The sequence below is a fragment of the Eretmochelys imbricata genome, chromosome 1, assembly GCF_965152235.1.
Source record: "Eretmochelys imbricata isolate rEreImb1 chromosome 1, rEreImb1.hap1, whole genome shotgun sequence".
NCBI classification, from domain to species: domain Eukaryota; kingdom Metazoa; phylum Chordata; order Testudines; family Cheloniidae; genus Eretmochelys; species Eretmochelys imbricata.
In genome coordinates, this window is record NC_135572.1 from 221,451,652 (window position 1) to 221,477,040 (window position 25,389).

At 48.7% G+C, this 25,389-nt stretch overlaps 1 protein-coding gene across 1 annotated transcript in view; it reads left to right on the top strand.

Moving 5' to 3' along the window:
- The first annotated feature begins 317 nt into the window (after nucleotides 1-317).
- Nucleotides 318-25,389, top strand: part of LOC144268913 (antigen WC1.1-like) — a 45,298-nt gene continuing 20,226 nt past the window's right edge. Inside the window, exons 1-4 of the mRNA XM_077824243.1 lie at nucleotides 318-381; nucleotides 7,203-7,517; nucleotides 19,201-19,520; nucleotides 19,765-20,074. Coding sequence (XP_077680369.1) covers nucleotides 318-381; nucleotides 7,203-7,517; nucleotides 19,201-19,520; nucleotides 19,765-20,074 — 1,009 coding nt within the window. The remainder of the gene's footprint in view (nucleotides 382-7,202; nucleotides 7,518-19,200; nucleotides 19,521-19,764; nucleotides 20,075-25,389) is intronic.

Consider the following 25,389-nt stretch of genomic DNA (forward strand, 5'->3'; position numbering starts at 1 on the left):
TTGGGGGTTACCCAATGATCTGAGGCTGTGGTAAACCTGACATCAGGAGGGGGCTCATCACTCATATATGGTGATGTTTGTTGCTTTCAAGTTTTATTGGATGTTTTAGCTGCATAAAGTCACAGATAAAACCACTGATAATAACTAAAAAGGCAGGTGGGTTTGCTATTGGTTCCTTCCCGCAGCTGATGCCAGTCTCTGAATCTATTTATTTCCCTTTCCCTGCTTTGTTGTCACTTGTCAGACACAGAGGAGCCCTGGCAGGTGTTTAGGGGCAGCCAGTGCAGTGAGTGGGGGGACAGCAAGTCAGGCTGGCAATGAAGGGACATCTCTCCACTCCAGTGCTGTGGCTTCTTCTCCTCATAATTCAGGACGTTGCAGGTAAGTCTCCTCAGTGTTTCACCAGGGGAGCTGGGATAACTGGAACGAGGATGGTAACTTTTACAGTCAGCTTTTTACCATCAGTACCTGGCTTGGACGTTATGACTTTTCCTTTCGGGATTAGACCTTGCCACTGTTATCAAGGTGTTTGTAACCTTGAGATTGGACTATTCAAATGACCCTAATGTGGGGCTGTACCTTAGAACCATTCAGAGAATGAAGTTGGTGCAAATAGCAACGACTCACTGATCAGCACATCTCGCTGGGAGCATGTTACAGCCGTGCTGGAGGGTCTGCACTAGCTGCCCATCTCTGGGTGGAGGTTAAGGTGTTGGTGATGATTTGTAAAGTCCTGAAGGTCTGGGACCAGCCTCCCTGAGAGATCCCCTCTCTCCCCATGACGTACTGCCACAGCTCTGGTTAGCAGGTTCACCTGAGCTGGTTCCCCCTTTTTATAAAGGAGAGGGGTGGCTGGCAGGGTGCTGTCTGTGAGGCCTCCAGGACTCTGAAACTTCTTGTCTCCTTTGGGCCAAAATAGCCCAAATCTGGTGACCTTCTGGGCACACTGCAAAAGACACTTGTTTGGGGGTGCGGGTGGGAAGGACCTAGGCTGTGCATCACATAATGAGAAAAGGGTGGGAAAGAGTTTCTGTGGGTGTCTGTCTGGCTGAGTTCCTGTTGAAAAGGTCACTTCATGCTGCAAGGATTTGAGTGTTATCCATGCCGTCCAGATGCCTAGAGCCTTGGCTGGGCATCCCTTTAGTAATTTCAATCCCAATAAATACATCAATAATTTGGGATCCAACAGAAATGTCTGTTTGGTCCAGAATCCAACAGCTCCAAGGGCCAAGTCCTGGCTCCTCACTCCCCCATTCACTCACTGAAGCCAGTAGAAGTTTTGCAATTTTGAAGTGAGCAGGATTTATCCAAATAAACCCAGAGCTGATTCCTCCCAGAGAAGGGGGGTGTGCATGTGTTGGGGTGCAGTGTGCAATGCCCTGTTCCCATGGGGGTATCGGAAGCTCTGCCAGCAGGAAGATTTATCCCGCAGGAGACCTGCCTCCCTCCCCCAGGGTTTCTGTTGGAGCAGAGAAGTTTTGAATCCTAGTTGGATACTAGAGAAGCCCGACCAGCACAAGCTGGATGGCAGAGGTGCTGCATCAGGGCCTCTCATGGCCACATTGGTTTCATTCTCACAAGGCCACCCCTGCCCAGTTTCAGGGCTGCTCTCATTCCTCCAGCACAGAGAGGGCTGCAGGCTCCTTGCTACCCAGTGTCCCAGCTCCAGGAAGATTTAACAGCAATGCGGGAGGGAGGAGCAGATCATGAGCTACATCAGCATGTGCTGGTGCATCTTAGGGAGTGAATCTGGCCCAAAGACTCCAAAACTGATCAGCAATAGGATTCAAATTGAATGTGGGACCCAGATATGATTCAAATAATGCAGTGATTGGAACCTGCTGGGCTGGTGTTAGCAGCACAAGAATGATCCATGTGTCTGGCAGGGCAGTGAACTGCTCAGCAGTAGCTGGTTCATGGGAACCCGATGTGCTGCTGCGCCAGCCTGAGAAACTGACCCTGATCTTGACAATCAGCAAGGTCAGTCTAAATTATTGTCTCACCCTTGGTCTACACTAGGACTTTAGGTCGAATTTAGCAGCGTTAAATCTATGTAAACCTGCACCCGTCCACACGATGAAGCCCTTTATTTCAACTTGAAGGGCTCTTAAAATCGATTTCCTTACTCTACCCCTGACAAGTGGATTAGCGCTTAAATCAGCCTTGCCGGGTCGAATTTGGGGTACTGTGGACACAATTCAACGGTATTGGCCGCCGGGAGCTATCCCAGAGTGCTCCATTGTGACTGCTCTGGACAGCACTCTTAATTCAGATGCATGATTGTCTGCCGTTGCTCTGACGCAGGGAGGGGCGACTGACGACATGGCTTACAGGGTTGGCTTACAGGGAGTTAAAATCAACAAAGGGGGTGGCTTTACATCAAGGAGTATTTCAGGCAGGACTTCACGGAGTGTTCCAATAAGAAATGGTGCACCTAAGCTATTGTTCTTATTGGAACAAGCAGGTTGGTCTGGCCTCTGATTGATACATGGCTAGATTTACCTCGCTGCACCTTCTCTGTGAATGACTGCAGTGTGACCTAGAGGAAGGAGTCCCCTAGACGGGGGGCAGGGTTGCAATGAGTACAAAACAAATCTGGTCTATTTCTTGTTTTGATACACTCCATCTATCTTTTCCATCTTTGGCTGGCAGTAGATGGTGCAGAAGGACTGCACGCCATCCACATCTCATGGCTGCTCGGCAGAAGATGGTACAAGAGAACTGCTAGCAATTCGTATCGCCGGCCTGCTCACCATAAGATGGTTCAATAGGACTGACTGCAGGACTAAAGAGAATGACCTGATCAAGTCACTCCAAATTTAGTCCCTGCGCCCATGTCTGCCCAGGCGCTCCTGATTGACCTCACAGAGGTGACCAGGAGCACCTCGGACATGACGATGACGGCTACCAGTCCTACTGTACCGTCTGCTGCCACAAGGCAAGGGGTTGCTGCTGCTGTGTAGCAATGCAGTACCACGTCTGCCAGCACCCAGGAGACATACGGTGACAGTGAGCTGAGCGGGCTCCATGCTTGCCGTGGTATGGCATCTGCACGGGAAACTCAGGAAAAAAGGCACAAAACGATTGTCTGCCCTTTCTTTCACGGAGGGAGGGAGGGAAGGGGGGCCTGACGACATGTACCCAGAACCACCCACGACAATGTTTTAGCCCCATCAGGCATTGGGATCTCAAACCAGAATTCCAATGGGCAGCGGAGACTGCGGGAACTGTGGGATAGCTACCCACAGTGCAACACTTCGGAAGTCGACACTTGCCTCGGTACTGTGGAAGCATTCTGCCGAGTTAATGCACTTAGAGCATTTTCTGTGGGGACACACACACTCGAATATATAAAACCGATTTCTAAAAAAATGACTTCTATAAATTTGACCTAATTTCGTAGTGTAGACATACCCTTAGAAAAAAACCTGTCCTGATGTATATTTCACAGACAGCTCAGTCACTGTGCATTGAGTAGGGGGCTCGTACCCAGAAAATCCTGAGCAAACCAACCATCTAGCAGGTTACCTGGAGTTTATATTTCAGATTCCCAAGAAGTTCCTATATAATGTGCTGGGATTAGAGCCCATGACACAGCTGTACATGACCGGAAAGCATGGAATTCTGTGGTGACTTCTGCTGATCAGACTGACATTGCAGGGGACAGACAATTATTACCATGTGCGGGACAAATTACTGCACGATTGTGGGATGGTGTCATATACTGATGCCAAGCACATGTTCAGCTCAGTGTATTTTTGTTGGATTGTTGAGGAAATGTGCATCATCCCCTGAATATTTTTTATTTTCTATGGGAAATTTGACTGCTTCATATGATGCAGACACAGTGACATGGGGAGCATAAAATACTCTCCAGCTATTTGTGGGATAACGTCCTATAGTGATGCCAAGCACAAGCTCAGCTCAAAGTATTTTTGTTTGATTGCTGAGGAAATGTGCATCATCTCTTTCATATTTTTTTTATTTTCTCTTGGAAATCTGAGTTTGCTTCACATGACACAGTGATGTGGGGGAGTTTACAATACAGGGGATATGACCATGTAGCTACTCTTCCGTTTTCCTCAGTGCCCCAATTCTCCTCCCTAAGCCCTGAGTAGAGGCCAGGTCAATCTTTGCGAGAAGATCGTGTTTCACAATTATTGACCTCTTTACATTGTGCGGGAAAACTAATTTGTAAAGTTCAGGCCAACAAATGAGAATATATCAGGGATGGGCCAAAGCTGCAGGTTTCACTCCCAGACCCAGATCTGAACTTCCCCAATGTTCAGAGTGCCGGGTAGGGTCATTATTCGAAGTTGGGTCACAGAAGTGGAGCCAGTATATGAGAGGTGCAGTATGTAAATGTGATTGTTATCCTGAAAGGTGCTGATGGCTGCCATTGGGGAGTCTTCGACCCTAAGACAATCACAGACCTCATGAAAGCCAATGGCAGGGCGAGAACTCTCTTTTAGGCTCAACAGACAGAGCAATCAAGATCCTTTATGTAGTAAAAACAGATGCAGACAGTGGGGGCTACTGCCAAAGGCACTGGGCACATGGGCAGGGCAGAGCTAAGCCAAGGGTTTCCATTGTTGCCAATGCAGGGGCTAAGATACTGGTCTCAGACTGTGTCTGGTGAGGGGAGAAGCCAGTAGAAGGAGTTGTGACCGGGATCTTGGAAGCAGAAAGGAAACAAAGCCAGGTGGAGCTCACTGGAGGAGCAGGCTGGGGGATTTCTGAGCAAGGAAACTGCCGGCTGTTCTTAGTTTCTACTGAGTGCAGGGAAGCAGAACTGTGTGTGCACTTAGCTAGAGCAGTTTTGCAGCCTTGGGTCCTGTCACAAGTGAACATCACGGAGTTAATTCCAATGAAAAAAATCCCCTATTTTTCTCAGTGCGGATCAGGCCCAATGTGTTGCCTGTGGGACTGCACTGAAGTGAGCCGTACCTGAATAAATGCCCCTGTGGATAGCAGCAAAGTGAGTGTTTTGTATTTCCTTGGCATTAAATGAGGAGGATGGTCTGGCCACGTACTGGTGTGAACTGCACTGTTCTCTGAGCTCCATGGAGGCTCCATAAACATGGTGTCCCTGGCTCAGCCATCCACCGCTGCAACCAGCCTGTTCCAGGGGTCACACTGGAACTCTGCATGTAGCTGTAACTCCTGGGCGTTGTAACGATGCCTGCACCTTGCTCCCAGTCTCAGTGACAGTCCTGGCTTTTCACACGCTGTCCTGTGGGCCAGTTCTCCCAGGCAATATCCCAGGATTGTGTGGCAGGCAGTGGCCCCTCCTCACATTCCCTGTTAACTGCCTCCCTCCCAGCAGCCAGCTTTGCCTTTTCACAACCCCCAGAAATGCAAACAGCTGTAGAGACAACTTAGGGCAGGGGTGGAGCTCAGAACTACTGGGAGAAAAGACAGTGTCAGGGAGTGGGGGCAGAGTCTGCTTCTCATGTGGGGAAAGAGCAGCCTGTACATGCAGGGCAGAGAGGCCAGATAGAAAGGGGAGAAGAGGAGGGGGAAGAGCCCAGGGGAGGCGGGTGGGAAGAGACCAGTGGAAGACGGAAATGTGTGGGGAGGTGGGGAGAGGAAACTCCTGTGGGGAGCACAAGACTGTAATGCCAAGCGCCACAGAACAAAAATTATGAGGTTATAAAAACCATCCGGTCATGTTACTCAGGCTGTCTCTGAATGGTCAAACCCCCCTCTATTCCTCTGCCAGCATGGGAGTGAGAACTGCAGACTGAAAAGTCACCATTTAATGCACCCAAACGGCACAACGCCCCCTGGCTGCTCAGCTGGAGACTGCGCTTACCCTCCCCTCACCCCTGAGACACGAACTGCCGGCCATTGCCCAGCACTGCCTTCACTCTCCCCTCCTGGTTCAGTTCCTCTGAGAGACCAAGGGCTGACTGGGAAATAGCTGGACAGCCACTGAGCTAATTCATGCAGCGTAGTTCACACTCGCACACAGAACTTCTGTTACTGTTCAGGGGCGAGTTACAGATATTGGAGACCGTCACACTGACATCAGCCATTCACATCTGCTATAATGTCACCGTAACAGGGCAGGGTTGATTTAGCCATTTGCAAACAGCAACACTTCCCAGGCTTCCCCCACCCCACCCCTGCAACTTCTCTGCCTGAGGCGGGAAAGCACTGCCCCCGTTCTAGAGCCCCCTCCCCTTCTCTCTTTTGCTCCTGCCCCCTCCCACTCCTGACGCCATCCCCTGCCTACTCCAGAGTCCATTCCCCTCCCCAATACTCCCTCCTGTCCCCCTGCTCCAGAACCCCTCCCCTCCCTCCTGTCTACCAGCACCAGACTCCCCACACTCCATCCTGATTCCTCGTCCTTCCCAATTCTCCCCTCATCTCCCCCTGCTCCAGTCTACCTCCCCTCCCTCCCATCCTCTGCTCCACACCCCTCCCCTCCTCACCCTCTTGCTACCCTGCTTCAGAGCCCCTCCCTCCTCCCCTACACATGATTACCCTTCCCCACCCCTACCTCCTTCTTCCCCCCTTTTTAGAACCCCCTCTTCTCCCCATGCCTCCTTCTGCCCCCTCTCTGCTCTATCCCCCTCCCCCTCCTGCCCGATTCCTCACCCCCTCCTCACTTCTCACCCCTGTCCCCCACTCCAGACCCCTCCTCTCTCCACCTCTCCATGCAGACCCGCTTCTCTAAACCCCCTTCTCCTCCCTCCTGCTCAATAACCACTCCAGCCCTATGCTCCCTGCTCCCCCATCCAGACCACCCTGTGCTCCATCTCCACTGCTCCCTCCTGCCCCACTTTCAGATCCCTGTCCCCTCCCTTCTGACTTTCTCTCCTGCCTCCCTGTTACCCCACTGCAGACCATCTCCCCACCATCTCACTGGCTTCAGCCCCAGTGACAGTGACAGGAGATGGCGCCATTTGGAGTAAGGGAAACTCCATGAGTTGGCGCCTTCCATCATGTTCTCACGAGACAGGTAAAAACTCCCCAAACTACCAGAGTGGGGATAAATGGTGAGAGCTGCAGCAGTGACAGCCCCGAGTGCGAGGCCCTGAGACGTGAGAAGGTGGCGCCATGAGGCTGCTCTGGGCAGGTCCCATTCTCCTGGCTCTGGGCGCGGATCCCCTGCTGTCGAGCGCGGACTCTGCTGTGATAATGCTGAGGAGGGGGCTCCCTGCTGCTCTGACCCTGTTCTGTGTCTGTCTTTGAAGGTGCTGAGGAGCTGAGGCTGGCGGATGGAGGCAGCCCCTGTGCCGGGAGAGTGGAGGTTAAACACCAGGATCAGTGGGGGACGGTGTGTAGTGAATGCTGGGACATGACAGATGCTGGGGTTGTCTGTAAGCAGTTGGAATGTGGAGCTGCTGTCAGTGCCCATCGTAATGCTCATTTTGGAGCAGGATCTGGACCAATTTGGCTTGATGACGTTGCCTGTGCTGGTACCGAGCCTGCTCTCTGGCAGTGTGGGAACAGGGGATGGGAAGTGCATAACTGTTATCATGGCCTGGATGCTGGACTGACCTGTTCAGGTAAGAATCAGCCACCTCTGTCCTGAAAAGCAAATCCCCTGAGACAAATGGGCTTGAACCCACAGCGTGTTGTGTGCCTGTGACCCTAATGAGAAATGAACAAAAAGCAGAGCAAGTCCTGTAATTATTGTTATTACTGAACTGTAATTATTACTGTTCATGTCTCTGGCCACTGGGGAGCCCCCTGTGTGACTGTGAAGCGTTTTCATTATCTCATTTCCAGTTGCTTCAGTGCCACATTGTTCCTTTCCCTTTCCCTCTGAATGGGTCTAAAAATGCAGATAGGAGAGAAAAAGGAAAAGGAAAATTTCACGTAGGCTCCTAAGTCACTGAGGCACTTTTGAAAATGTTACACTCATGCTAAAATCCAGACCCAGACACCCAACCACAGAAGAACAGAGGGTGGGGCATGTATGTAGCCCCTTTGCCACCCTCATAGGGTGACCAAGGAATGGGCAGATTCTCCCAGCTTGGCCAGAATTAGATTTTGCCGAAATCACTCCCCTGTCTGCTCTGTTACTTCTCACATTTTGGACCAACCAGTAACAGAAAATTTCACAATCTCTGATACCCTGTAGATCTAGAGTAGAATAGAGAGCTCAGCCAAAAATATACCTCAACCCTACACAGCACAGGAATATGATATTATGGAGGCATTTGTTGTAACTGAATAGTTAACATTACAGCTACAGACCCATTATAAGTTTTATTTTTAAGTTCTCTCTTCTTAACATTTAGTAGGAATAATATCTTCCCCTGAAATAGCACAAGGAAGAGTAGAATATTTTCCTATAGTTCCAAAAGTTTTAGCAGCTCTCCCTGGAAATGGGAGCTCAGGGGAGGGTTTAATCTCAACCCTTTCCTGGATTTTGAGTGTTTCAGTGACACACCTCAACATTCTCTTCACATGGTTAGCGGGGGGCGGGGTGGGGCGGGGCGGTGTTATATGTGTCACCCTTCTGCCAGGTGGAGCCAGCAGCAACCAGGGCTTGGTTCAATATCCAGGGGATATCCAGGGGTTCCTTTTCAACAATATGGCACAGAACCAGTTTGAGCCCCCTCCCAGTAATCTGGAAAATTACACACCACCCTGGGTGCCTTAGAGAGGCAATACTTCCCCACTTGCAAGCAGAGTCTGCGTGTAGAAAAGAAACTTTTAATGAAAGGAGGGAAATCACGTGACATTAATTAGGGAAAATGCTGCAAGCAGGATTCATAAACATAAAACTGTGAGCAGGGCACCCACCGCAGCATGCGTGGGGCAGCACCTTCCACCTCATGTTCTTGAGTTCTACAACCAAAAGTTCCTTTTCTGTGTCCCTCTCCGCTCCTTCATCACACCCCACTTCACACCATCTGTGAAACCCCACTCACAGTGGTTGTCCTTGGTCAGTGAGGACCCAGAGTCCAGAGGTGCATCTGTGAAAGTTCACCTTCTACCCGGGGAAGAAGACACCTTGCTTGCTATACCATCTGAGCACTTGCTCTGGCTGGTTAACTCATCAGCCACTGTTCCTCTTTGCTGGCCACCTAGCCTCTCTACCAGCCTCGTTACTGAGACCTGTACATATCAGTCTCTTGAGAGTCCACGCAACTTCTAGTGATTGTCAGCTCTCAATAAACCAGGCTGGACAAAAATACTATCCCACCACAAGTGTTTTCAGTTCTAATAAGCACTTAACATAGTTAAAAGACTACCAATACAACCTATTTAGCTCTATTTTTGAACAGTGGGGAGAAAGAGATTAAACCAGATCGAAAACCCTTAGGAAAAATCCACACCTTCTCGCTAACATACCCCTCTTAGATTTACAGAGGTCTAGCATTCAAGTCCCTGACTTAACAAGTTCTTTTCAGCTGAGGATGACCCCCTCATTTGGGACAGGTTAAGCACAGTTCTGCTCCCCTTTACTCATACAGTAAAGACAACAACACTGATAACATTTCACTACCTCTGCATTCAGTACCAAGGTGATTTGTAACCCAACACTCGCCAAGTTGATCACTTTGGGCAACACGGATCTATCTGCTGATATCTAGGCAGAGGAGGTGTGTTCAAGTAAATACAGTTTGCTCCCAAAGTATCTCCTCCTCCCAGCAGCTGTCAGGGGAGAACTCATTCAGACCCTGCTTACAGCTCCCATTTCCTAGTATTTTTAAACAATAAAAAGATGGGTTGGGCAGGAACTTTACAAAAATGAGCTTCATTGTCAGGACTTTGCAACTCTGCAGAAAACAGATCGACCTTCACCAATGTAACCCCCCTAACCTGGAAATAACAACAGCACAATGCCTTGTGCTGCCCACCTAGCAAGTGCCCAACAGAGAGTTTTCTTCTCTAAACCTCACTGGGAGGAGGGAGCTGTACACAAACAAAGGGGTAACAGAGCAAAAGTTCTTTCTGTATAACTGCATCTGTATCTCAGCTAGAGCTACATGTTTGTAGTGAGAATAAAGTTCAGGTTTGTAACAGGGCCCCTGAAAGACTAGGCTGCTTAGTGGTTGGTGCTCCTGATCTCCAGTTCCTTGTTTAGAAGATCAATTTCCCTCAATCTTTTAGGCAATGGGGTAGGGAAACCCAGGCCTTCTTTCTCTACCAAGTCCCAGCCCAGGACTCTGAATGCATCAACCCCTGAATAGGGGTGGTCTCTTAGCAGGGAGTCTAAATTCTCTGCTCTGGGCTGTTTCCTACCAGTGTCCTTTTTGTTTGGAGCCTGGTGCCTCTAGTCCCATTTGCTGGGTGGCTTGCATCCGATAGCACCCTTTTGTGGATCTTGGGTAGCATCATGCTGCAGTCTCAGGCTCCTTCAGATGGGGAAGCTGTAAGTTTGGTGAGACTGAACCCCACCACATCTCTGGGCTTCAGGGACCCAGTTACCTTAGTTGCTGGAGGCTCCTAGGTCTCCTCCACAGTCCCCCTTGGCTGGGGAGACAGAGATTACACCCTGGTGGCTGCCCTGGCTGGCAGGCTAGTGACCCTTCCCCTCAGGTAGGGATAGCTCCTGCCTCTTCTCCAATCAGCCCTCAACTGAGCCAGGCTCTCTCCTTTTCTAACCCCCAAGCCCTGGCATTGGCTGCAGGGTACAGCAGGGTGGGGCTAGCTGGGTCCAAAGGCTCCCTTTAACCCCTGCCGTGCTGGCAGGGTAGTTCCACAGGGGCTTATATAGTCTTTCTCTTGTGGCTGGAAACCCCCTTGTCCTCCTGTGTAAAATCCCCTCCACAAGATGGAGTTTGCAGTCACCTGGGCAAGTCATGTCTATGAATGATTCAGCTTTTTGCAGGCAGACGCCATTGTTTACATGTTAGTTTGAATGTTCCCAGGAAAGCTCAGATGTGGATCGATGTCTCCCAAAGTCCATTGTCAGTTAAGTGTTTCTTGATTGGGCACTTACTGAGAATAGTCCTTTCTCCAGAAGCCGACCAAATGCTTCGCTGAGGCTACTTAACATCAAATAAGTACATAGCCAATATTCATAACTTCGAATACAAAAATGATACACACATACAGGCAGCGTAATAATAACCAGCAAACTACAACCTTCCCCTAGACAATGATCTATACGGTCACAGTTCATGGCAATAACGTCACAACTGTAATGTGAGTTTGCGTTGTACAGACTGAGTAGAAACGGAATAAAGGACTCAAGATTGGATCCATTCAGAATTATTCCAGAAATAGCCAGTCGTCTGTTGACAAACTGCCCTGTGCACTAGATATCACTGAGAACAAACTCATACGGGAGCTGTGATGGTTCTGCACCAAGCGATTTTTGAGAGATGCTGACCTGACAGAATACTAGAAAACTTTCCCAAAACTGACAGTCGTCTTCTGATATGCAGTGTTGCTGTAGCCATGTTAGTCTCAGGATATTAGAGAGACAAGGTGGGTGAGGCAATATCTTTTATTGGACCCGTTTCTGTTGGAGAGAGAGAAACGTTTGATCTGACAGAGAAGAGCTGTGTGTCAGCTCAGAAGCTTGTCTCTTTCACCAACAGGAGAGGGTCCAATAAAAGCTGTTACCTCAGCCATTTTGTCTCTCTCAATCCCTTCTCGTCCAGTTTCAGTTTTCATTTCTGGTTGGATTAATACAAAACTTTGCCAAAACATTCTCCTCTGCCAAAGTCCTTGCCTCAGTCAGTGCACAGGCTGGATGGTGCCCAGGGAGTGAATCAGGGATGCACAGTGACAGAGTCTGTTGTCTGTAGGCCCACAGCCTCACTGATTGCAGCAGCAGCTTCACCATCATGGGCGATCCCTCCATTCCAGGATGATCTCTACCACAGATTTACATCTGGGTCCTGAGACGACTCAGGAGTCCAATCCTGGAATCAGATCTGCCCGCAGTAGGTACAGATGTTTCCTGACGGGTCAGCTGTCTGCTGGGAGAAAGTTCTTTTTCTTTCCTTCCTTCCCTCTCTCTTTTCAACTTCGAGGGCAAGGCACTTCTCCTCAAAGCGGGCCACTGCCTTTTGGAGGATGTGGAATTACTGAGATCGGTTGGTTGCTTGCTCCTCCCAGCTTGTGATGCGTTTTCTTGAGATACGCTTTCAGTGTCTCTTTGTAGGGTTTCCTGTGACTACCACGGGATCTTTGACCATGGGTGAGCTGAGAGTAGAGGGCTTGTTTTGGGAGGCGAGAGTCTGGCATCCGCACACAATGTCCAGCCCAGCGGAGTTGGTGAGTGAGGATCATTGCTTCAATGCTGGTGACATTTGCTTCAATGAGGATGCTGGTGTTAGTGCAGCGATCTTCCCACTTGATGCAAAGGATCTTCCAGAGGCATCGTGGGTGGTGCCACTCCAGGCTCTTGAGGTGCTGTTGATAGGTCACCCAGGTTTTGCGTCTATAAAGGAGTGTAGGAATAACAATTGTCTCACAGACCTGGATCTTGGTTTCCTCCCGTAGGTCATGGTCTGTGAAAATGCACCAGAGCAGTTTTCCAAAGGAAGCACTTGTGCACTGGATCCTGTGCTGGATCTCACTGTCAATTTTTGCATTTTGAGAAAGTTGGCTACCAAGGTAACAGAAGTCCTCAACTCTCTCCAAAGTCTGTCCCTTGATGGTGATTTGTGGTGGCTCATGTGCAAGACCTTAAACAGGCTGATGGAGCACTTTAGCTTTCTTGATATGGAGTGAGAGTCATAGGCTTCGGTAAGTGTGTGCAAAAAAATCCAGTGTGGACTGAAGGTCATTCTCAGTGTGTGTGATGATGACACAGTCATCAGCGTTTTGAAGATCAGTAATGGCAACCCTGAGGACTTTAGACTTTGAGCAGAAATGTCAAAGATTAATAAACAGCCCATCCATTCTATATTGAATGTCAACTCCAGTGGGGAGGAGGTCTTTATCAAGGACCAAAATGACTGCTAAATACATGGAGAACAGGGTTTCAGCAATAACACATCCTTGCTTAACCCTAGTTTTGATGATGAAAGGATCCATCTCCAGGCCATTACAGAGAACGGTGGCAGTGATCTCACCATGAAGATGCCTTAGGCCCTTTACTAGAATTTGGAGGGCAGCCAAATCTGGCCAGCACCTTCCCACAGGGCTTCGCGATTGACAGAATTGAAGGCCTTTGTCAAATCGATGAGAGCTATGTACAGGTCCTGATTTTGCTCCCGAGACTTTTCCTGGATTTGGTGGGCAATGAAGATCATATTGGTTGACCAGCAGGATGGTCTGAAACTGCACTGAGATTCCGGCAATATTTCCTCAGCAAGGGGAAGTAATCAGTTTAAGAGGAGATGGGCAAGAATTTTCCCTGCTGCAGACAGCAAGTCAATGCCACAATAATTTCCACACTCCAATTTATCTCCTTTCTTAAAGATTGTAACAATGCTGGCATTTCTCAAGTCTTCCGGAATCTTCTCATTATACCAAATTTGAAGAAAAATGAATCTCCCGACAACATAGCTCTGAGGCTCATTGGAGCACACAAGCCCCTTCACCACAAGAAGGTGACGGTCCCCAACAGGGGCTGCAGCAGTGGCAAGATATGTAACCAATAAAATTATGCTGAAATTATGCTCCTGGCTGCTGTGGGCCAGAGTGGCACCAGGAACTAGAATGGAGATGAGGGAGACTGTATCCACGTATTGGGCCTCGGCAGTGTGAGGAGGAAGCTACCCGAATTGAATGCAGACCGGGGTGGCAGGGGAAAGTAGAAGAGGATAAGGATGCAGGGGGAATATTCTGAGTCTGGAGGTTGGTGGATGGAGAGAAACTGGGACTGGGAGAGAAAGCGGGAGATAGGGACTGGCTGGGCAAGGAGCCTGGGACTGGGAGGAGGGGGCAAGAGACTAGGACTGGCTAGGCAGGGCAATTAGGACAGGGATTGGGTGGGGAGAGAGAATGTGACGTACTGAGCAAGGAGCTGTGGAGCTGGGGGAGACTGGGACTGACTGGGGGAGGAGTCTGGGACTGGGAACCAATAAGGAGGAACTGGAGGTGGGTGAGGAAACAGACCAGATGAGGAACCAGGGTGTCGGGGGAGTCTAAGACTAACTGGGTGACGAGACTGGAATAAGCAGCCAGAGTGGGCTGTGGGAGACTGAGAGCAGATCTACATGAACATTTAGTGCATGGCAAGCCGGGGTGTAAATCTACCCTGCACTGTCCTGCCATGCACCGAGTGTCCATGTGGACGGTGTGGCTGCACACTGAGGCCTTGTCTACACTACTGCTTACGTTGATGTAAGTTACATCGCTCAGGGATGTGAAAACAACCCCTTTCCCCAGAGCAACGTAACTTACAGGGACTGCTCGGAGGGGATGGGGCAGAAGGGGTTAGGCTTCAGGGAACAGGGGAAGACGGGTCTGTCACTACCAGAACACACACCGCTCCAGAGCCTGGAATGGAACCAGGATCTCTGAGTTTTGCCATTCCCCTGCTGTCAGCAAATATCTGTCAAACTCTCCAAAAAACTTTTCTGATCCTCCTCTAGTGCTTGTCCACAAGGAGGATGACAACCTACTACTACTGTCAGTTACTCCATTAGCTCAAGTGGCAGTGGTTTCTGTGGTGGATCTAAAGGTTCCAACCCTGCTGATGACCCATGTGGGTGTCACAGGGTTGCCATCTTTCTCATGGCTGGTAACCGGATCCTTGAGGCTCTACCCCCTGCCCTGTCTCTTCCTCCCAAGGCAATGCCCTCTTCCCCCAAGGTCCCGCTCCTGCTCCACCTCTTTCCTCAAGGCCCCGCCCCTTCTCTGCCTCTTCCCCTCAAGGCTCTGCCCTCATCGCTCACTCCCCCTCTCCCCTCGTCACTCGCTGGATCGTCTCAAGCAGCCGGCCTGCAGGTACGAAGCCGCCCTGGCTGAGCAGGGGCTGGCACAGATTAATGACCCGGTTCCCCCCACCCCCGCATGGAAACCAGATTTTTGGTTCAGGCGTCATTTAGGTCCCTTTTTGACCGGACTTTCCAGTAGAAAACCAGGCACCTGGCAACCCTAAATGACACCCGGACACAGAAGCCAAAAAACGGACTGTCCGGGTAAAACTGAGACGGGTGGCATCCGGAGAGTGGCAACATGATTCCGCATCTTGGAACTTCTGTTTTTTCAGTTTGCTTTTTTAAAAACCTAGGAAATTATGCACAAAACGTTACTTTTAAGGCACATTAAGTTTGCAAAGTTGAGCTGTAAAAAATAACGAAATGGCAGAATTAAAGTTGTCTTTGTAACTTTATTTTGGCCCACTTGTACATCTGCGTTAAGATACCGTCTTTAATTACAGGATAAGAAGCTATTTTCTCCATGAGACCCCTTCCTCATTCAGTGCACAGGACAGACAGCATGGGCATAGTTTGGGAGGGTGCAGGGGGGCATTGGCAGAGGAAAGGCATGCGGGGGGCACGCGGGGTTGGTGCAGGGAACGGGGGTGGGGGGGGGTGGAGCCACTTCTCCTGAGGCTGAGAGTAGCTGCTCCGGGTTGTCGCTCTGCAGCTGTGCACGGCTGCCTGGGTCCTAGTGCCTGCCCGTTTCCGGTAAAGCGGTGAGTGCCTGCAGGGGGCAGAGGACACTGGGAAAGGGGGATGGGGCACGGGGCAGCGGGCAGGTGAAGGGGGTGGGATGGGAAGAGAAGGAGAGAGAGGAATGGGAGCGGGGAGCGGGAGCCCAGCATGTGGCGTCCTCTCGGCAGCAGCAGCCCCAGCAGGGAGGCGGCTGCAACGGCCCTGGGAGGCCCCAGAGCAGCAACATCTCTGCAACAGCCGGTGCTGGAGTGGCCACAGCTCCCAAGCTCTGGTCGCTGCAGCAGAGAGCAGCAGCTGGGGCTCACCCATTGAGCCATCCTGCCCCTCCCCCAGCCCTGGCAGCCCAGAGACCACTGCAGGCTGGGGTGGGGGGAGGGAGAGTCAGTGAGCCAAGATAACTGGCTTCAGCATGCACGTGTGTGTGTGTGTGTGTGTGTGTGTGTCTGTGTGTGTGTGTGTGTGTGTGTGTGTGTGTGCGCTCTCTCTCCCCCCCCCCGAACACAGCAGTCAAACTACGCCTGTGCTCGACAGGGCTCTGAATCAGGGTTGGTTGTGGCGTGAAGGAGGCTGGTCTGTGTAGGACCCTGCCTCATTGGTTGCAGAAACTGCAAAGTGTGCTGTGTGTGAGGCAGGGGATTGCAGAAAGAGAAAGGAGGGTCTCTTGTTAAGGCAGCTGAATCCTGCCCTGAGGAACTGGATTCTCTCCCTGCCTTTGCCACAGAGATCCTATGTGATGCTTGGCAAGTCTCTGAAACCAAATATTTCACAGATGGTCATTAATTGTGTGTTCCACATTTTATGGGTGGCCCCTTGTAACCGTGGGGGTCTGGTTGCAGAATTGCTGAGCATATGCTGCTGTAAACTGAAGTCAGTAGGTCAGGGGTGGGCAAACTATGGCCATGGATCGGATCCGGCCCCTCAGGGCTTTTGCCTCTGACCTAGCTGGGCACAACCCCCCTAGCTTGGGAGAGGGGAGGGGCCCTTCAAGTGGAAAAGTTAAACAAAGAGCTTGGGAACTATGACAAGGAGAGCCCTGATGAACAGAGAGGGAGAGGCAGGATCTGCAGGGAAGGAGATTGAAACCCAGTCCCCAGAAGCAGGGGTACCTGGGATAGGTTGGGCCAGCCCAGGTTTTGAGGGAAATGCTGAGGATTAGGTAAGACATATGCCCTTTGGCCTTTAGTTGCCTTAACACTTTTCTCTCTGGTCACTGTGTTCCTATGGATACATCAATAATATCACTCTCCTGGGCCTGGAACTATTCAATATTTTCATTGGTGATTTGGATGATGGAGTAGAGAATAAACTCATAAAATGTGTGGATGACACAAACCTGGGAGGGGTCACAAGCTCTTTGGATGAGAGTATTAGAATTCATAATGACCTTGATACATTGGAGAATTGGTTTGAAACTAGTAAATTAAAATTCAGTAAAGACAAGTACAAAGTGCTAGACTTAGGAAGGAAAAATCAAATGAAAAAAATCCAAAATGGGGAATAACTGACTAGGCAGCAATTCTGCAGAAAATGTTCTGGGCTTATACTGGATCACAGACTGAAATGGGTAATGCTGTTTTGAAAACAGGAAATGTTATTCTGGATTTTATAAACAGAATAGTCATATGTAAGACAGAGGAGGTAATTGTCCTTCTGTACTCAGCACTGGTGAGGCCTCAGCTGGAGCAGTGTGTCCAGTTTTGGGCTTTCTCTCTACAATGGGTAGGTAGGACAAGAAGTAATCCACTTAGATTGCAGCAAGGGAGAGTCAGGTCAGATATTAGGAAAAACTTTCTAACTATAAGGATAGTTAAGTACTGGAACAAGATACCTAGGGAGGTTGTGCAATCCCCGTTGTGACATTGCACTCCATATGTTTTATGGGAATATGCTTATGAGTGTGAATATGGTGTAACTGGAATATGCTTATGCAAAAGGTCTCATGTAAGGTATCAAAACAAAAGTTATAACCTACTGAATATATTCCTCCTATTTGTATGTATGTATCATTCCTGTGTCTGAAGCTAGAATTATGAAGTATGACTCTGAGGTCCTATTGTAATTATGCAAAGTATGGGCCATTAATGGTGGTTTAGAATCTTGATGGCTCCCATTGACTAGGACAATTGGTTGTAGATGGTTTATTTAACAGAAAGCCTTCCTGTGTACGTTTGGGCCAGCTTGTGGGTAATGAACAATGAGGTCTCACAGGACATCCATCTTAAATCCATCTTAAATCTGGTACTTTTCCATTTAGAAGGAGGGGTAGGGACAAAAGATTCCTACCTTGTGCCAAAGCTATAAAAAGGGGTGGAGCAGGACAGACAGGGCTGCCAGTCATGAAAAAGCCCCTGTTTTCCACCTCAGATGTCTGGTGGAACTAATAAGGACTGTACCAGGATTGGGCCCAGACTAGAAAGGAGACTAGTCTGTGAAAGAAGCTTATTGGAACAGCTCTGAGGGTGAGATTTTACCTGTAATCAGTTTCTTAATGTATTAGGCTTAGACTTGCGTGTTTTTGATTTATTTTCCTGGATGACTGACTTTGTTCTGTCTGTTATTACTTGAAACCACTAAAATCCGACTTTTTATTCCTAATAAAATTACTTTTGTTTTTTAATAAACCCAGAGTAAGTTATTAATACCTGGGGGAGCAAGCAGCTGTGCATATCTCTCTGTCAGTGTTATAGAGGGTGGACAATTTATGAGTTTACCCTGTATAGGCTTTATACAGAGTAAAACGGATTTATTTGGGATTTGGATCCCATTGGGAACTGAGTGTCTGGGTGTTGGAGATAGGTGACCTGCTGAGCAGTTTTTGGTTGAAGCCTGCAGCTTTCGGGGTGTGGACCAGATCTGGGTCTGTATTGCAGCAGGCTAGCGTGTCTAGCTCAACAAGGCAAGGTTCTGGAGTCCCAAGCTGGCAGGGAAAATGGGTTCAGAGGTAATTTCAGAACATCAGGTGACAGTCCCAAGGGGGTGTCTGTGACTGAACCCGTCTCACCCGTCATTGGTGACTTTTAAGAACAAGTTAGACAAACATCTATCAGGGATGGACTAGGTATACTTAAACCTGTCTTGGTGTAGGGGGATGGACTAGATGATTTTGTGAGGTTCCTTCCAGTCCTACATTTCTATTTATTCCAAGATTTTATAAGCTATTCAGGCCTGCTGATTTTTTAAAAAAGTTTATCCCTACTAGATACTGTTTAACATCCTCCTTAGTTACCAACAGACTGCAGAGTGGTTCACCCTCTTCACATACTTTGAATACACATCCTGCTTCTATTCAAAACTGGAAATGTTTATTGAACACTTCTGCCTTATTTGCATCATTATAAACTATTTTACCATCTCCATTTGTAATGGGCTACACTTTTGTTAGGATTTGTTTGTTTGTTTGTCTTTACTCCTAATATACTGAAAAAAAATGGTCATTATTGTTCCTAGCCCTGCCAACTGTGAAGTTTTTCCTGATAGCTTTAGCTTCCCTTATCAATTTTCTATATCTCAGAACTTCCAATGTATATCGATTGCTATTGGATTCCCCTCTTTCCATTTGTTGTACACTGTTTTATTTTAAAATTTCTAATTGCTGCTTGCACTGTCCCACTGCACCAGGACAGGCTTTTGGCCAAAGTTCTAAGGCAGTGGAACACCTAACTCCCTGAGGCTCCTTTGTAATTTTCATCCTTCATTGGCTTTCTAGGACACATTGAGCTCCAGCTGGTTGGAGGGGACAGTGCCTGCTCAGGACGTGTGGAAGTAAGACATGGAGACACCTGGGCTACAATCTGTGATGCACACTTTGATCTCAAAGCTGCCAGTGTTATCTGTAATGGACTAGAGTTTGGAACAGCTCTATCTATCCCAGGAGGAGCTCATTTCCGAGAAGGACATGGACCAATCTGGACTGAGGAATTCCAGTGTGTAGGGAATGAGTCACACCTCGTGTACTGTCCCAGGATATCACACGGGAGTCAGACGTGCTCACATGCAAATGATGCAAGTGTCATATGCTCACGTAAGAATTTGGCACAATGTCTCTAAAATCCCAGTCGTGTGTATTCTAGAGTAGGGTGCAGCAAAAAAAATGATCTCACTCTGTAGGGAGCTGGGATAACAAAGCTGCTATCAGTTTCCAGTAAAACTTAAACAACTCAATATAATGGGAATGGGTTCAATCCCCCCAACTTTCCTTTTCTTTATTATTTAATAGAAAATATCTTAAATGCTCCCTCTCTAAACCTCTTCTCCCTTCTCCCCTGGGCACACAGGGTTCTGGCTGGTGAACGGCAGCACAGCATGCTCAGGGAGGGTGGAGATCCAGGTTCTTGGTGCCTGGGGAACCCTCTGTGACTCACGCTGGGATTTACCAGACGCCAACGTTCTCTGTCATCAGCTCGACTGTGGCTTCGCTGTATCAGCCCCAGGAGGAGGGTATTTTGGGAAGGGAACTGGCTCTGTCTGGACAGACACATTTCACTGCAAAGGGACTGAAACCCATTTGGGGCATTGCTCTGTTACTGCCCTGGGGGCCTCTCCGTGCTCACACGAAAATGATGCCAGTGTGATTTGTTCAGGTAAGTGCAAGAGAGATGCTGGATTAAGGACACCTGCCGCTCAGTGTGTGATGCTGCCCCAGAGCAGGGGAACCTCAGGACACAGCAAGGGGAGGGGGAGCTAGACCCTAAAGCACAGAAAATAACCGTAAATATATTAAATAAAAAATTTAAGTCAATAATATCATCACAAAAGAACAGTTGTGAGTGGGGAAAGCCCTGGATTCTCCAGTAAAAACATCAGCAACTCTGTCCTGACGCAGGGCAGCGGAGCGGGGGCAGCACTTTGCCCTTCGGGTTACATCAATGTCACCGATTCATTGTCCCCAGCCTTCTCCAATAGTAATTAGAGGGGGAGCTGGTAGTGACTCCCAATATGGAGCTTGCTTCACACTTTCTATGATAAAATATTCTCGGCACCTTCTTGAGAAGCTCTCGCACCTTCCTTGATGGCTGGAGCCTTTGCAATTTGGGAAGGGGTCAGTGCTGGGGCCAGGGAGGTGCCTTCTCCTCCTGCAGTGAGATTCCTTCCAGGTTTGGCTGAATTATAAACTGCTGAAAATCAGCATTTCCTTTCTCTCATGTGAGTTCCTGGGGGTATTTTTGGTAGCCCACCACAGAGAAAGTAGTGCTTTCACTCACTAAGGATTTTTTTAAATTTTTTCACACCTTTCCAATTGAAAAAACTCCAAAGATTTTTTCCCCTGCTTTCTTACTTTCTTACACATTTTTTCCTTTTTCTAACATTTTAGAGTGGAAGAAAAGATGAGCAGGGGATTGGACTAGATGACCTCCTCAGGTCTCTTCCAATCCTAATATTCTGATTCTGTGAAAAAATAGAAAGGGGGAGGAAGTGACAAACCTGTACATCCAAAAACTGGAAAGGGAAATTGAATGTTTCATTTTCCAAAAGTTGAAATGCAATGCACAGGGAGGATGGTGCTCAGGGGATGGAGGAGCTGTAGAATATTTCTTTTTATCCTCATCATTCAACCTGTGACCCAGGGCTTTATTCACTCTACAGACCGTACAAACACTGCACTGAATACAGAATTATTCATTTCTTCATTGGCTTTTCTATTGTGCTTGTTACATTAGTATGAGAATGCACCACAAACATTAATGAATTTGTCTTCATAACACCCCAGGAGAGAGCAGACTCTTATGAGGTCCATTTCAAAAGTGACTTAGGCACTTAGAAGCCCAAGAATAACATTTTCAAAAGTCCCTAAGTGACTTAGAGATTTAAATCCTATTTTCTCTAGTAACATAGGAGTCCAAGAACCATACAGATTTCCCCCTCTTGCTGCCCAAGTCACTTCTGAAAATGGCACTTAGGCTCCTACATCATTTAGATTCTTTTGAAAATTGTACTTACAATGATTAAAGCCCAAATTCCCAACTCACGACTTATTTGGGGTGATTGGGCTGCAACCTGAGACACTCAGGGCCTGATTCTCCAGAGTACTCACCATTTCTGCAGAGTTTTATGTGTTCAGAGTACTCTCCAGACATTAATAAAGCCTCACCAAGCTCCAGGGAAGTAGGTGGGGAAGTATTATTATTATCTCCTGTGACAGGTTGGATCACGGAAACCCCTTGGGGGCTGCCACCTGATGTGCCAAGACTACTTCTGCCCCTGCTTTCCCTGCCAGCTTAGGACTCCAGCACCTTGTCTCGCTGAGCCAGACATGCCAGTCTGCTCCAGCACAGACCCAGGGTCTGAAGCACGTGCCCCAAAGTGGCAGACTTAACTGAAAGCAATTTTAGAAGTGTTCTTGTCTTTAACACTCAGATGCCCAACTCCCAGTGGGGTCCAAACCCCAAATAAATCCGTTTTACCTTGGATAAAGCTTATACAGGGTAAACTCATAAATTGTCCGCCCTCTATAACACTCGGAGAGAGATATGCACAGCTGTTTACCGCCCCCCTGGTATTAATACATCTCTGGGTTAATTAATAAGTAAAATGTGATTTTATTAAATAGAGAAAGTAGGATTTAAGTGGTTCCAAGTAGTGTGAGACAGATCAAAGTGAATTATCAAGTAAAATACAATAAAACACGCAAATCTAAGCCTAATACAGTAATAAAACTGAATACAGATAAAATCTCACCCTCAGAGATGTTTCAATAAGTTTCTTTCACAGACTGGATGCCTTCCTAGTCTGGGCACAATCCTTTCCCTGGTACAGCTCTTGTTCCAGCTCAGGTGGTAGCGAGGGGATTTCTCATGGTGGCTGCCCAGTTTGTTCTGTTTCACTCACTTATATATCTTTTGCATAAGGCGGGAATCCTTTGTCCCTCTCTGGGTTCCCACCCCTCCTTTTCAATGGAAAAGCACCAGGTTAAAGAGGGATTCAAGTTCAGGTGCCAAGATCACATGTCACTGTAAGACTTCATTACCTGCTTGCCAGTATACAGGAAGATTTAGAAGTAAAACACAGCCATCTACAGTCGATTCTCCTGGTTAATGGGAGCCATTAAGATTCCAAACCACCATGAATGGCCCACACTGTGCATAACTACAATAGGACCTCAGAGTTTATATTTCATATTTCTAGTTTCAGATACACGAGTGATACATTTATACAAATAGGATGACCACACTCAGTAGATTATAAGCTTTGTAATGATACCTTACAAAAGACCTTTTGCATGAAGCATATTTCAGTTACATTATATTCACACTCATTAGCATACATTCATAAAATCCTACAGAGTGCAATGTCCCAGCTCCATTTTACAGACGGTGAAATGGAGAGAGAAAAGCCAAGTGACTTGCCCAAGGCAGTGAGTCAGCAGCGGAGACAGGATAAAACTCAGTGTTTTGACTTGCAGCCCTGTGCTCGTTCCGCCCGACCACACTGCCTGACTGCAGAAGAGTGGAGCAGCCACATCTTGTCTTGAGCCTAGCGGCAGTTGTGAATACTCAGTACTTCTGCAAATCAGACCCCATAAAAACTGGCTTCAGAGACCTGCTCAGCATCACCTGTGAAGTCTGCAGCAGAGGCAGGAACAGAACTGAGCTCTACTGAATGACGGTCACTGCTCTTAACAAGAGCATCCTAGTTCTTCCTGCGCTCCCCTGCTTGTTCTCCACAGGCCTTCCAGTTTCTAAAGTGAATGAGGCAGGGGTCATACAAGCAACAGCCTGACGCTGCTCAACCCCGATTTATCCATCCTGGGCACTAAAAGTGGCCAGGGCCCTGCGGGAAAATAATTCACTAGAAAATTAATTTTAATGGCCACCCAATCTGGTTCCCTTGTGGCTAAATGGAGCCCGTCTTATGGGTCTATAGATCCGTAGAGTTTTAAGACCCAAAAAGGCCATTGTGATCATCTGCTTCTCCCCTCACTGCAGGGACCCCTCCTGCTTAATGAAGTTTCAGCTCCCCCCTCTGCCCCATCTTCAGATCCATGTACAGAGTCTTCATAGGGCTTCTTGCCTGGCTGGAACTGGGGTCCTTAGAGAGAAACCTACTGCAGAAGCCCTGGATTTCAACCTTCTTCCTAATAATGGACACGTAGCTTCCAGGACTGTCTCCCACAGAGGCCAGGGTCACTGGTGCCGTTACACACCACGACTAAGCCTATATGGCACTGCCCAGAACTCTCAACAGACGTCTACTCTCCTCTTTACAACTGATTAAATTTGTGCCTTGGGGGCAAAAAACCTGGCAGTTCTCCTGCTTCTCACAGAGACTGCTACCTGCATTCCTTACTGAATTCCCTGCAGCCCTGCCCTGCCTCTCCTAACTAGCTACTCAGCCCAGACCCTGGTTCTCGGAGGGAACTCCTCAGCACATGAAGATGCTGATTTCTCCCTACAATTGCTGCAAGGAGAATCCCTTCTAAGGAAGAACACCTGGTCCTTCCATACAACCTCCATCTGCCGGGATCCCATCCGGCCTTCCTGAGGGGCTGTGGTACCCAGTTATGTCCATGAGCCTCCTCAGAAAGCCCCAGATCTACTCTCTACCCTCACACTACACTAGTGGCATACCTAGGACAGGAAACTTGGCTGGGCCTCAGCTTTTTGGGGGTGGGCAGTGACGGGAGGAGCAGAGGGAGGGGTGCAGGAGGAATCCGGTGCCCTGGGAAGGGGACAGGAGGGAGGGGGGTTCTCCTCCCTCCACCCCTTCCAGCCGGCCCTTACCACTTGGCAGGCACCCAAAGCTGAGGCTGCCCGGGGCACACAGGCTGCGGGGCGTGCCTAGGGTAACCAGATAGGAAATGTGAAAAATTGGACAGGTGGTAGGAACTAATAGGCACCTATATGAGAAAAAGCCCCAAATATCAAGACTGTCCCTATAAAATCAGGACATCTGGTCACCTAGGCGTGCCTTTTCTGCAAAGGGGGGTCCCACTAGGGCTCAAGCTCTGCTCACCCTTCCTGACCCTGGCTCAGTGTCCGTCAGCCCAGCCATGTCTCTTTCCTGACGGTGCCGGGAGCTGCTGCCCCGGTCTCCAGCCCCAGCACTAGTCCCACCCAGACCTACCCTCACAAGGCACACCCCCCGTGGGGCTAGTGCTTGGGTCAGAGACCAGGGAAGCAGCGCACGGCGCCGGCAGGAGAAAGATGCAGCCAGGCTGACGGACACCGAGCTGGGGGTGGGAGTCCCAGCCTGTTGATTCTGGGGGCTTCAGCCCTGATTTGGGTGGGTCTGGATGCTAACTGGGTGGACCACGGGCCACCCCCCTGCACTACACTAGCTGCATGCAGGCATTCTCCTAGTCCAGTCTCAGGGCAAATTCCTGGCTCCGTTGAAGTCAAAGGAGGTTCTACCATAGACTTCAATGGGGCCAGGATTTCACTCTTAGCCTTGAAATGTTATTTGGCTACCAAGATCCTTGAGCTGTTTGGACCCACCGCACACACACTGCACCCATCAGGTTGCCAAACTAGTATATACTGTACCCAACACAGCCAGTGGGTGTGCCCTGCACTGACTCTGCTGTTGTCTTTTAACATTTTCAGTCTCTCCTGGTTGCACCTGGGTCTGAACTCGGTGAGTAATTCCTAGCTTACCACCTTGCTGTAGGACTCACTGATTCTGAGACACACACAAATACCGAGATTCACATCCCAAGGGAGTCATAATATTCACCAAGAGAGCATGTCTCCTTCCCTGACCCACACACAACGTACTTAGTGTGGTGTGAATTGATCAGCTGGAATCTCATGTTGGACTCAGAGATGACACCACACTTCAGGGGACAGCTCCAGTCAGAACCACCTGTGTCAGGAACTATCTAACACTGAGAAAAGGAGTATTTGCGGCACCTTAGAGACTAACCAATTTATTTGAGCATAAGCTTTCATGAGCTACAGCT